The sequence below is a fragment of the Podarcis liolepis genome (assembly GCF_965112155.1).
Source record: "Podarcis liolepis genome assembly, chromosome: 2".
Classification (NCBI taxonomy): Eukaryota; Metazoa; Chordata; class Lepidosauria; order Squamata; family Lacertidae; genus Podarcis; species Podarcis liolepis.
Window position 1 is genome coordinate 111044937 of NC_139555.1, and position 12595 is coordinate 111057531.

General features: G+C 45.4%; 1 protein-coding gene across 1 annotated transcript in view; it reads left to right on the plus strand.

Moving 5' to 3' along the window:
• Positions 1-762: 762 nt before the first annotated feature.
• Positions 763-12595, plus strand: part of LOC310699266 (uncharacterized protein) — a 62483-nt gene continuing 50650 nt past the window's right edge. Inside the window, exons 1-11 of the mRNA XM_083486889.1 lie at positions 763-1234; positions 1736-1831; positions 2401-2631; positions 2920-2942; positions 3844-3965; positions 4339-4371; positions 6537-7055; positions 9686-10212; positions 10723-10818; positions 11122-11352; positions 12368-12390. Of these exons, the coding sequence (XP_083343015.1) occupies positions 806-1234; positions 1736-1831; positions 2401-2631; positions 2920-2942; positions 3844-3965; positions 4339-4371; positions 6537-7055; positions 9686-10212; positions 10723-10818; positions 11122-11352; positions 12368-12390 (2330 nt within the window). The 5' untranslated portion in view covers positions 763-805. The remainder of the gene's footprint in view (positions 1235-1735; positions 1832-2400; positions 2632-2919; positions 2943-3843; positions 3966-4338; positions 4372-6536; positions 7056-9685; positions 10213-10722; positions 10819-11121; positions 11353-12367; positions 12391-12595) is intronic.

Sequence of the window (12595 nt, forward strand, 5' to 3'; positions counted from 1 at the left end):
TTCACACACAAATATGCCCTTAAGAATGGATTTGGAAGCAAAAAGACAATGGAAAGGCTTTCCCAATTTTTCTCCCTTACTGCAGAGGAATATTTGGGGTCAAAATGGCTTCAGGATTGCTCTCCCGTACTATTTCAGACACATGGTTCATATATTCCTATATGTGTGCATTGGTGAGTATTTATTCTATATTTGAGACCTTAAAATTCTTATAACAATGTAATATTTCACTGACAAAGGGCTGCATTCATTGAGAAAATGGGGCTAAGTGAAAGCACCTGCTGTTAATAGGTGCCCTGCGGTGTGATTGGCAAATATCTGGATACCATTTAGCTGAGCTGTTTGCAAAGGCCGTTTGCAGAGTTGGTTCCAGAGGTTATTGCATATTATCAGACGCGGGCGATTTTGTAAAAACGACTCACTAAAAACTGGCACCGGGATGGAGGGCTGGGCTGTTTCTCCTCTGTATGTGGGGGCTGCTAACTCGAAAGAGGAGTGTGAATGGAGGGGGGCGGGGGAGGGGGACGGCAGTTCATTCATTAGCTTGCAAAGTAGTCTGAGGCTGTCGTGCTGATAGTCAACAAAAAAACAACAAACTTCACCAGCTCCCACGGGGAAATGGTTCCTTAAACGAGCAACCACCCAGGATGAGCACTCCATTTAAAATAAATAAAAATAAATATTTCCACCATATCAAAGCGGCTCGGAGCTACAGCCAACTTCTGAAGTTCCTAAACGAAACACGCCCATTTGCTAAAAGGAAGAGATAAAAGGAAACCAGCTCCCTGTTCCTGGCGAGGCAACAATGGCTGCTTCTGGGGGTCCCGTGCAGGATCTCCGCGAGGAAGCCACTTGCCCCATCTGCCTGGAGTATTTCAGGGATCCAGTGATCATCCCGGAGTGTGGGCACAACTTCTGTCGATTCTGCCTGATCCAGTGGTGGGAGAAATCCGAGGGAGAGGCTTCCTGCCCTCAGTGCAGGGAAACAGTGGAGCAAAGCAGCATCAGGGGAAACCAGCAGCTGGCAAATTTTGTGGAAATAATTAAGAAACTCAGCCATCTGGGGGGGAAAGAGGAGGGAGAAGGAAAGGGGAGGGTCTGCGAGAAGCACCAGGAGCCCCTGAAGCTCTTCTGCCAGGAGGACCAAAGCCCCATCTGTGTCTTGTGTAATGTATCTAAGGAGCACAAAAGCCACGATGTGGTTCCTCTGGAGGAGGCGTCCCAGGAGTACAAGGTGGGAAAAGGCAGTGGGTCTATCTTGGGGGTGGAAGAGCTGCAGACAAGAGGGGTTTGCGATGATGATGATGATGTAATGTATTCTCTCTACTTGCTGCCCAAAAGGAATTCTCCAGCAAGAGATCTTGTGCAGCCTGATAAAACTAAACTTCTGAAACATAAATATTTCTTTTTCTATTCGAGGGATTTCAAGTGTGCCCAATGACCCCCTGAATGCAGGCTGCAGTAACTCCCCTGGGAGGAAAGGTTGCAACATCTAGGATTAATTTAATAAAAATGAGGGGGGAGATGTTGGAGGTGTGTTCAGTGTGGGGGGCAAATAGCAAAACTCACATGTTTCTCAGCTCTGATATAGGGCAGCCCCATTTCTGCCTCGTCTGGGATGAAAAAGGGGAACCTCTGCAAAAGACCCAGGGATGTGGGGCAGGGAGCAAAAATACGATTCAGCCTGCCTGTTAATGTGTAATGCAACCCAATTTGGACTTTGTTTTCTTTTCAGGATCAGATCAGCAGCTGCCTAGACAATCTGAGGAAGGAGAGAGAGAAAATTCTAGTATTTAAAGCAGACACAGAAAAGGAAAGCCAAGACCTGCTTGTAAGCATCATTTTTACTTTAAGGAGAAAAAGTGCTACAGTCTAGAATCAATATCTGGGGGGGGGGGAGGAATGAATATGGAATACAGAAAGAGGTTTACTTTTGAACAGCCTTATCTCCACAGAACATGATAGACCATTTAAGGGGGGGGTGTGCTGATGAAGCTCCTTCCCTGCTGAATATTGGCGTGATCCCTCTAAAATGTCAGGCATGCCCTTCCAGGGGAATTTGGATAAGTCATGGGTAGGCAAACTAAGGCCCGGGGGCCGGATCAGGCCCCAATCACCTTCTCAATCCGGCCCGTGGACGGTCCAGGAATCAGCGTGTTTTTACATGAGTGGAATGTGTGCTTTTATTTAAAATGCATCTCTGGGTTATTTGTGAGGCACAGGAATTCCTTCATATATATTTTTTCAAAACATAGTCTGGCCCCCCACAAGGTCTGAGGGACAGTGGAACGGCCCCCTGCTGAAAAAGTTTGCTGACCCCTGGCCCTCTTCATCCTTCAAGAGCAGACTAGATGCCTGATATTGGCCCACTGTTCTCTTCTTTCAATCTCCTTGCTGCAGAAACAAACAGGTGCAGAGAGGGAAAAGATGGTGGCTGAGTTCAAGCGACTGCACCAGTTTCTGGAAGAACAAGAGAAGCTTCTTCTGGCCCAGATGGCAGAAGTGGAGAAGGATATTGCAGCCCAAAGGGAGGAGCACCTGGCCAGACTCTCCAGGGAACTCTCCTCTCTTGACAGCCTCATCCGGGAGATGGAGGAGAAGCTTCAGGAACCAGCGAGTGAACTCCTGCAGGTGAGGCCTCATCCTGATGCGAGAGGGTGAAGTGTGCTGCTTCATAGTAGAAGCAGGAGAATAACATGTCTTAGCCCCCACCCTAAAAAAAAGCTGCTGTAAAGAAAACAATTAGTACATGAAGGGTGAAAGGCCTGGGGTCACAAAAGGGGATCTGCTAGATCAAACCACAAGTCCCTTCATTCTATCATCATGTTCTCGCAAAATTGATAACAACAGTAGAACTGGCTCCACTGACATCTTTCTTTCTTTCTTTCTTTCTTTCTTTCTTTCTTTCTTTCCCTCCAGGATATAGGAAGCTTCTTGCAGAGGTAAGTGATGGGAGACCCCTGCCTTATTCTGATGCTATGAATTTTCCTGTTTAACAGGTGAGAAACTCTCTCCATTTCCTCCTTCCAGAGATAATTTGGGACACCATTGTCCATTTTCACAAAATCACAGACAAAAATTGGGACACATTTTTGTGGTAGCTATTGGTCCCATTTACACTCACAGAAGCTTTTTACTTTCTTACATTCCCACCACATATGATAAAAAGTTCATTCTTTTTCTTTACATTTCCAACATTTATTACGTGTCTTATACATTTTAGTTAATTTCATGGGGGTAATATACCACCTATACATCATTTTCATCACATTCAGAGCATCACATGCTGTAAATTTTATTCTTTCTTTCCACAAGCTCTCTCATTCTTTTAGCTGTATATTATATCCAAAATCTTTGGCCCAGTGTATCATAACCGATTTTACTTCATCTTTCAAATGCCATTCCAGCAGCACAAAAGGCTTTCTGGTTTTCCTTATATTTCAGAAATGCACATACCAGATCAATATGTTTTGCTCATTGATCACTTGAAATGCTTCACTAAAACTGGTGTAGTCCTAAAATCTCCGCGTAAGGACACAGTATTTCTCATTTTCCTAAAAAAATTAATTTGAAGGTAAAGAGGCTGATCTATGCGATCTCATATTCCTATATTTTCTTCACCATATTATGGAAGCACGTGTGTGTCGGTTTTCCTTCAACTTCTTAGATACTTTCTAGATCAACACATTATCTAGATGCTCCCTTTTGCCATAGGAAAAACCCTGCTCCCAAGTCTTCATGATATATCCATCGTGCCTTTATAATCAGAATGAGACACCTGCCTTGTCTGAAAGCTCTTTTAATTCAAAGGATTGTGGCTTGACTTTGTTCTTCTCCTCCCAGGTCTCAGGAGAAGGAGAACTTAGAGGATCCTCCTGTGGCTTTTCCTCCTGCGCTGAAGTGGAAGATCTGGGACTTCTGTGATATAAATCCCTTCCTGGAGGGAGTCATGAAGAAATTCAGAGGTAGTAAAGAAGGGCTGAAAGTATTTTATACTGGATGTTTAGCAGTGTTCATGAAAGGCTCCAGGTCATATGGAATATTAGCCATGCCAGGAAAATGGACGGTTTTTTTTATTTTTATTTTTCAATATCTAGAAGCCACACTTTAATATGTAGATGATTCACAACTGATTTTACTTATGCAATTAAAAGGGGACGGTAAACCCTTCTTGCTGGCCTCTGGAATCTCTTCAGCTGGCGTGGCCAGTGGTTAGGGATGATGGGACTTGTAGTCCACAGCACCTGGCTACAATCTCATTTGCTCATATTGTTGTTGCCAGGTTTGTGATCTGAATGATGGTGTGATGCTAAATCTCTGTTCCCTTTTCTCTTCCAGACACTGTGGAATATGGACTTCAGCTGCGAAAAGGTACATTTAATAATAATTATAAGTATTATTTATACCCTGCCCATCTGGCTGGGTTTCCCTAACCATTTCCAAGTCAAACAGAGGCAGAAATTTGGGAAAGAGGGGATCTGCTTCTCAAAAGACCAGGCCACTGCAGCTCTTCCATCCATGCCTTATTTCCCCTTATTTCCCAGAGGCATCTGTTCCGTGAGAGCAGCTTGATGGGCTAGATGGGCTCTTGGCCTGATCCTGCAGACTCTTAGGAAGCCCCCAGCCCAGGATTGCTGGCTTTTTTTGTGCCGAATCTCAATAAGACACAGGGGTGGTGTGAAGCCAAAGGCTCCCGGCACATGAGGGGGAAATATCCCTTTGAGCCATACCAGATCCCCACCCCTTTTATGTAAGAGAAAGGTGTAAGAGTGGGAAATGCATGAACACAAATAGCTCAGAAAATGGCTGCAACAACCTTTGGGCATGAGAAGGTGAATGGGTGTCAGTGGTAGGAGCTGGGGGCTGCCTGAGTGTGAACTCCAGGGGTCCGGCTTCCCTGCAAGATGGGGGTCTTCAGTCAGCTTTTGTATTGTATTGTATGACTTCTCTACTGCAACATGATGGCGGACTAGAGAAACCTGAGTAAACTTAAAAGAGCAGGGCAGAATTACAGCACAGACCAGGGGGAAAGGCTCAATGGGAAGACAGAAGTCCAGTCTGGCCTGATCCTGAAAACCACAAAAAGGGATTCATAAGAGCTGGAAAAGGTGCAGCAGATGGAAGCATAAAGGAAACTCCTACTTATCTTTAAAAGTACATTCTGTGATTCATTTAGAAAACAGTAAGTAAAATACATAAAGGCTAACCAATACAACAATAAGCTAGAAAAAACCCATTACATTTAACAATTTTTTTTTACTAATAGCAGCACTCGCAACATCCAATATCCCACATAATTTCCAAAGGCCACTGTACAAATGTGTGTCTTTAAAAAGAAATTGCTTCACAAACTTTCCATAACGTGGGGAGCAGGTGAGAGGACTGCAGAGCAGATCTTCTTCCTAATGTCCACCAGCCTGACCAATTTTTAAATGGACTTCTTATTGTGCTTCCACTGCCCGCTTTTTCCATAAATGTGAGGAGCAGTGAAAAAAATGAATCATCATATAGCCAATCAGGCCTGGGGAACCAGGATGGGGTCTTTGCGTTCAAGGTGACAGGTGGGAATGGCACTTCCTAGGTTTTATAAATCTTGCCTTTCATCTTGAAATTGCAACAATAAATGCATTAACACAGTTCACAGAAAAAGAAAGCCATTCATATCAACGATGTAATAGTTGTGAATATAAAAGCTCCGCTTTAACCAAACCAAAAGCGATAATCAAGTTAGTTCTCGGCTGACTGCTCATAGTTTGCCTGGGGGAAACAGACCAAAGGCCCACACTGCAGAACATGGAAGGGAGTCCCTCAGAAGGTGGTGGGCTCTCCTTCCTTGGAGGTTTTTAAGCAGAGGTTAGGTGGCCCCCTGTCATGGATGCTTTAGTTGGGATCCCTGCATTGCAGGGGGTTGGACTAGATGACCCTTGGGGTCCCCACCAACTCTACAATCCTACGATGGGCTTTCAAGAATCCCAAGCAGGACATTTCACACAAGGGCGTCAGGGTAGCCTAACCACTTTCTTGCTTTTCATAAACTCTCTGGAAGGATGTTCTGTAATATAATGTTAAATATATAACTGAAACCTGAATGGTGGTTACAAGGAGGGTGAGAGCACCTGCTGCCAGTTTTACCTGACCTGTCAAGCATGGTCTGTCATGTGATGTGAGGTAAAAGATTAAGATGTGAATTAGACTCCCTGCTTTGACTCCCTTCTGCCATGAAATGTAGGTGGTGGGGGTGGCCTTAGACAAGCCACTGTCTCTCAGCCTCAGTCCTCCCATCTGAAAAATGGGCATGCTAAGATTGACTTAACTTACAGGGTCAGGTTCTATATAGATAATGTGTGAACCCTTGAAAGAACTGCAAGTGTTTCCAGAATCATTATTAAGAACTTGATGAACATCCCTCTCTCGAATGCAGATCCATGGAGACCCTGTTCATTTCAGAGTGGATGCTGTTTCTGTCATGTGCCTAAAGAAAAGTCAGCTTCCCAGTTGACGTTGTTTCTCTTCTCTTTCCTCCTCTGCCCCCACAGAAAACATAACTTTGGATCCAGACACAGCAAATCCCCTCCTCATCCTGTCCAAGGATCGAAAAAGAGTGAGAAAGGGTGACGTCTATCAAGACCTGCCAGACAACCCTGAGAGATTTGACACACTTACCTATGTGCTGGGATGTGAGGGTTTCACAGCTGGCAGACATTTCTGGGAGGTCATTGTGAGAAGAGAGGAGGGGTGGGGGGTGGGGGTGGCCAGAAAGTCTGTGAAGAGGAAGGGGGTTTTCTCTTTCAGTCCCAGGGAAGGGATCTGGGGTTGGATCTGGGGCTTGGGGAAGTGCGGCAGTGGGTACAGGTTATTCTCCCCCCATGAGGCCCCTGTTCCAAGTGAGGAGCCCAAGAGGATCCGAGTGGCCCTGAACTGTGAAGGGAGACAGGTGTCCTTTTACGATGCAGACACAGCAGTCCTCCTCTACACGTTCCCGGCAGCCTCCTTCTCAGGAGAGACCCTCCAGCCCTTCTTTTACATAAGCAGGAAAGCGAAGCTGAGACTCTCTTGACTGATGTGCAGACAGACAAGCGTATATTCATTGCCATTATGACATATTCAGTCTCCTCTTCAGGACTGAGCTGACAGGCACTTAAGAAGAAACCTTATTTGCAGAGCTGTGATTGGCCCTCCCTTGTGTCAATCATGATGCAACTCTCCCTTCTCTGGCCAGCTTTGTAAATGACACTGATGGATTGGGTCGCCTTTCAGTCCCCAAACTTGCCTGTTCCCTCTCCCTTGGGAACCGGCTATTTCTGTCAGTGCAGGAGGTGCAAAGGGGGAAAGAAGCAAGAAAATAATTTAGGAAACAACAGCAAACCTCCCCACATTCCTGTTTCGATGTAGTTCTCTCTCCAACCTCCAATTCTGACACATTTTCTACAGACAATATCATCTTTTCTGAATAAAATCAGAATTATGTATGGGCATCACTTAAAACATTCCTCAGCCTCAATCCTGAACTCATATTCCCTTTCATCCTCCAACACCTCCACTGTCCAGGGAGATGGAAGTTTCAAAATCCCTTTTTTTTTTTTTTTTGCAACTCCTCAGGGAAGCTTATGTGGCAATTCAGCAAAATCCATATTCAAAGATTGTTTGCTAGTTGAGTAGTTGGCCCAAATCTCACTGGCAACTTTCTTCCGTGATCTCAGCCTGGAGCCCTTTGTCAAAACACAAATTAATAAATGGAAAGAGGGTGAGAAACCGGGAAAAACTGTTGGAAGGGACTGTGTGAGATCTCACAAGAGTCTCCACAGTGCAGAAAGCATTTAGGGGGCGGTCTTTGGCAATGGTGGAAAGAGTTTCTAAGTCCACCTTGCTTACTGACCTCTAGAAAGGTCAAGATCTCTGGCTTCAGTCAAGCAGTATGGTTCCTTGGTGGGCGTTTTCGGGGGTCTTCCTGACTTACACTATATTGCCCTTGCATGCTGACCCCAGAGACGTAACCCCTCTGCAGGTTTTGGGTCTCGATGTAACAAAATCCCCTTCGACAGTGAAGAGCCTCTGTCAGAAGCTCTGAGGAGAAAACATTGGCAAACTTTGAGAATTTTGGGTTATGTGTATGTGGTTAATTCCCATGTATAAAATTATTTTCACCAAGGTGGTTTGTAATGAAGAGTCAGATACTTACCTGTATTTTTAGAGATCCCCTCCTCTTATCCTTTTGTATAACGAGCCTAAAATAATTTGGGGATATGTTTCATGCGCTAACATGTTTGATTCTACTAAAGATTGTACTTCTTGTTGCTCCTGTGGTGTTTGGAACTCAACAGTGTAATATCCATTCCCTATGACACTTTCTCCAGGGATTTTAGGAGGGTGATATCCTGTTTTATCCTCAGAGAAACCCTGTGAGGTAGAAGAGGCTGAGCTGAGAAACTTAGAAAAAAGAGACACATTAAAGTTTATGGTCAAAAGGCATTCAAACCTGGGCCTTGTCATCCCAAGTCCTACACACTGTGCACTCAGAATTTGAAATCTTAACAAGGGTCCCTTCAGAGATGTGCTTCAAAGCCCTCCCTGCAAAGTTCCTCCACAGTGGTATGTCAGGTTACGAACGTAATTTGTTCCGGAGGTCCGTTTGTAAGTCGAAACTGTTCTTAACATGAGGCGTACTTTCATTAAGGGGGCCTTCCACTGCCCAGTCACCCTATGAAGGAGGGAGGAGAACCCGGAACGATGGTGTGCAAGCCCCTATATAGGCTTTTGAAACTGCCCACCTGTAGCACAAGACCAAACCCCCAAAATATCGGGCATACATCACAGAAGGAGGCAGTCTCCAGCAGAAATCCTTCTGTTAGGATACCTGTTAAAGGTCACTGATTGCAGGCAGCTTGGCCATTCTTTTGTGATAGTAAATACTTTAGTTCCTGAATCCAGGTCACAGGCTCACCCTATTCATACACAAATATGCCCTTAAGAATGGACTTGGAAGCAAAAAGGCAATGGAAGGCTTTGTCCCATTTTCCTCCCTTCAGAGGAATATTTGGGGCCATTGGGAGAGTCGAAATGGCTTCAGGATTGCTCTCCCATACTATTTCAGACACATGGTTCAAATATTGAATTATGTGTGCATTTATGTACAGTATTACGTATTTGAGAACTTAAAATTATTATAACAATGTGATATTTCACTGACAAAAGGTGCATTCATTGAGAAAACAGGGCTAATTGCTGCTAATAGCTGCGCTGCGGTGTTATTGACAAATATCTAGATATCATTAGCTGAGCTGTTTGCGAAGGCCGTTTGCAGAGTTGGTTCCAGAGGTTATTGCACATTATTAGACGCCGGCGATTCTGTCAAAACGACTCACTAAAAACTGGCACCGGGACGGAGGGCTGGGCTGTTTCTCCTCTTTATGTGGTGGCTGCTAACTAGAAAGAGGATATGGATGGAGCAAGGAGTGGGGGGGGCGGGGCGGCAATTCATTCGTTAGCTTGCAAAGTGGTCTGAGGGTGACGTGCTGATAGTAAACAAAACTACAACAAACTCCACCAGCTCCCACAGGGAAATGGTTCCATAAACGAGCAGCCACCAAGGATGAGCACTCCATTTAAAATAAATAAATATATTTATTTCCACCGTATCAAAGCTGCTCGGGGCTCCACCCAACTCCTAGGCAGCAGAGATCCTGAGTTTCCCGGAAATCCGAATTTCCTGGAAAGGGAGCACGCCCATTTGCAGGCGGAAAAGAGAGAAAACGAAAGCAGCTCCCTCTTCCTGGCGAAGCAAGCATGGCTGCTTTTGAGGGTCCCGTCCGGGATCTCCGCGAGGAAGCCACTTGCTCCATTTGCCTGGAGTATTTCAGGGATCCAGTGATCATTCATGAATGTGGGCACAACTTCTGCCGATCCTGCCTGACCCAGTGCTGGGAGAAATCCGAGGGAGAGGCTTCCTGCCCTCAGTGCAGGGAAAGGGTGGAGCAAAGCAGCATCCGGAAAAACCAGCAGCTGGCAAATGTTGTAGAAATAACTAAGAAATTCAGCCATCTGGGGGGGAAAGAGGAAGGAGAAGGAAAGGGGATGGTCTGCGAGAAGCATCAGGAGCCCCTGAAGCTGTTCTGCAAGGAGGACCAAAGCCCCATCTGTGTGGTGTGTGACAAATCCAAGGAGCACAAAAGCCACGAGGTGGTTCCTCTGGAGGAGGCGTCCCAGGAGTACAAGGTAGGAAAAGACAGTGGGTCTTAATTGGGGAGTGGAAAAGCTGCAGATAAGAGGGGCTTGCAATAATAATAATAATAATAATAATAATAATAAATATTGTAATGTATTCTCTCAACTTGCAGCCCAAAAGGTATTCTCCTGATACAACTAATCTTCTAAAAATTAATACAATAAACATTTATTTTTCTTTTTGAGGGATTAAAGTGCCCCCAGTGACCCCCTCAATGCAGGCTGCAGTAACTCCCCTGGGACAAAAGATTACAACATCTAGGATTAATTTAATAAAAAGGAGGGGGGAGATGTTGGAGGTGTGCTCAGTGTGAGGGACAAATAGCAAACCCCCCATGTTTCTCAGCTCTGATATAGGGCAGCCCCATTTCTGCCTCAACTGGGATGAAAAAGGGGAACCTCTGCAAAAGATCCAGGGATGTGGGGCAGGGAGCAAACATAGGGTTGAGCTTGCCTGCCAATGTGTAACGCAGCCCAATTTGGATTTTGTTTTCTTTTCAGGATCAGATCAGCAGCTGCCTAGACAATCTGAGGAAGGAGAGAGAGAAAATTATGGTATTTAAAGCAAACACAGAAAAGGAAAGCCAAGACCTGCTTGTAAGCACCATTGTTACTTTAAGGTGAAAAAGTGCTATAGTCTAGAATCGATATTGGGGGGGGGGGAGAGAATATGGAATACAGAAAGAGGTTTCTTTGTGAACGGTCTGATGTCCCACAGAGCATGAAAGACCATTTGAAGGAGGGGGTGGGCTTGTGAGTTTTTATGAAACTCTTTCTCTGCTGAACATGTCAGAAGTGGCCTTCCAAGGAATTCAGATAACTGGCCTCTTCATCCTGCAAGAGCAGACTAGATGCCTGATTTTGGCCCACTGTTCTCTTCTTTCAATCTCCTTGCTGCAGAAACAAACAGGTGCAGAGAGGGAAAAGATGGTGGCTGAGTTCAGGCGACTGCACCAGTTTCTGGAAGAACAAGAGAAGCTTCTTCTGGCCCAGATGGCAGAAGTAGAGAAGGAGATTGCAGCCCAAAGGGAGGAGCACCTGGCCAGACTCTCCAGGGAACTCTCCTCTTTTGAACACGCCATCCGGGAGATGGAGGAGAAGCTTCAGGAACCAGCGAGTGAACTCCTGCAGGTGAGGCCTCATCCTGATGCGAGAGGGTGGAGTGTCATGCTTCAGACTATAGGCAGGAGAATAACATCTTAGCCCCCGCCCCGCCAAAGAAACCTGTTCTAAAATAAACAATTGGTACATGAAGTGTGAAAGGCCTGGGATCGCAAAAGCGGCCTTACTTGATCAAACCACAAGCCCCTTCATTCTCTCATCATGTTCTCCCATTGGCCAACCAGAGGTCTCTGGGAAACTTTAAAAACCAGTAGCTCTCTGCCCACCTTTTTCCACAGTAAGTGCTGGTCAGCTGCTTAGTACAGTGGTACCTCGGGTTACATACGCTTCAAGTTACATACGCTTCAGGTTACAGACTCCGCTAACCCAGAAATAGTACCTCGGCTTAAGAACTTTGCTTCAGGATGAGAACAGCAATTGTGCTCCAGCGGCAGCGGGAGGCCCCATTAGCTAAAGTGGTGCTTCAGGTTAAGAACAGTTTCAGGTTAAGAATGGACCTCCGGAACGAATTAAGTACTTAACCTGAGGTACCACTGTATTGATAACTGGGGTCATCCGGAGGTTTGGAGCATGTTTTCAGCATTATGCTGGTGACTCTCATTTACACCTTCCAGCGGAAGTGCTGGACCATTGCCTTGTCTCTCTAGCAGACTGGATGAGAGCCAACAAACTGAAAGGCAATCCAGATAAGACTGAGGAGCTATTAGTGGGTGGTTCCCTAGACCGGATGGGTGGGAGATGGGCTGCTCTTGATGGGGTTGCACTTCCTCTGAAGGAGTGGGTACATCGCTTGGGGGTTGTAGATGGGGCTGCCTCTGAAGTCAGTTTGTATTATTTAGTTGTTCTTGTTTTGTTTTTATTATGAATTTTATGTTTTTATCTTGTGATTTTATTTGGGGAACTGCTGAGAGACCTGCGGGTATAGGGTGGTATACAAAATCGATAATGACAACAGCAGAATTAACAACAACAAACTGATGACAGTGCTCTGGCTCCGCTGACATCTTTCTTTCTTCTCTTCCAGGATATTGGAAGCTTCTTGCAGAGGTAAGTGATGGAAAACCCCTGCCTTATTCTGATGCTACAAAAGTTTCTGTTTAACAGGTGGGAAACTCGCTCTCCAGTTCCTCCTTCCAGAGATAGCTTAGGACTCCATCGTCCATTTCACAAGATCAGAGACAAAAACAGGGACACATTTTCCTAGTCATTTGTAGCTATTGGTCTCATCTAGAATCATGGGAAGGAAGCCATT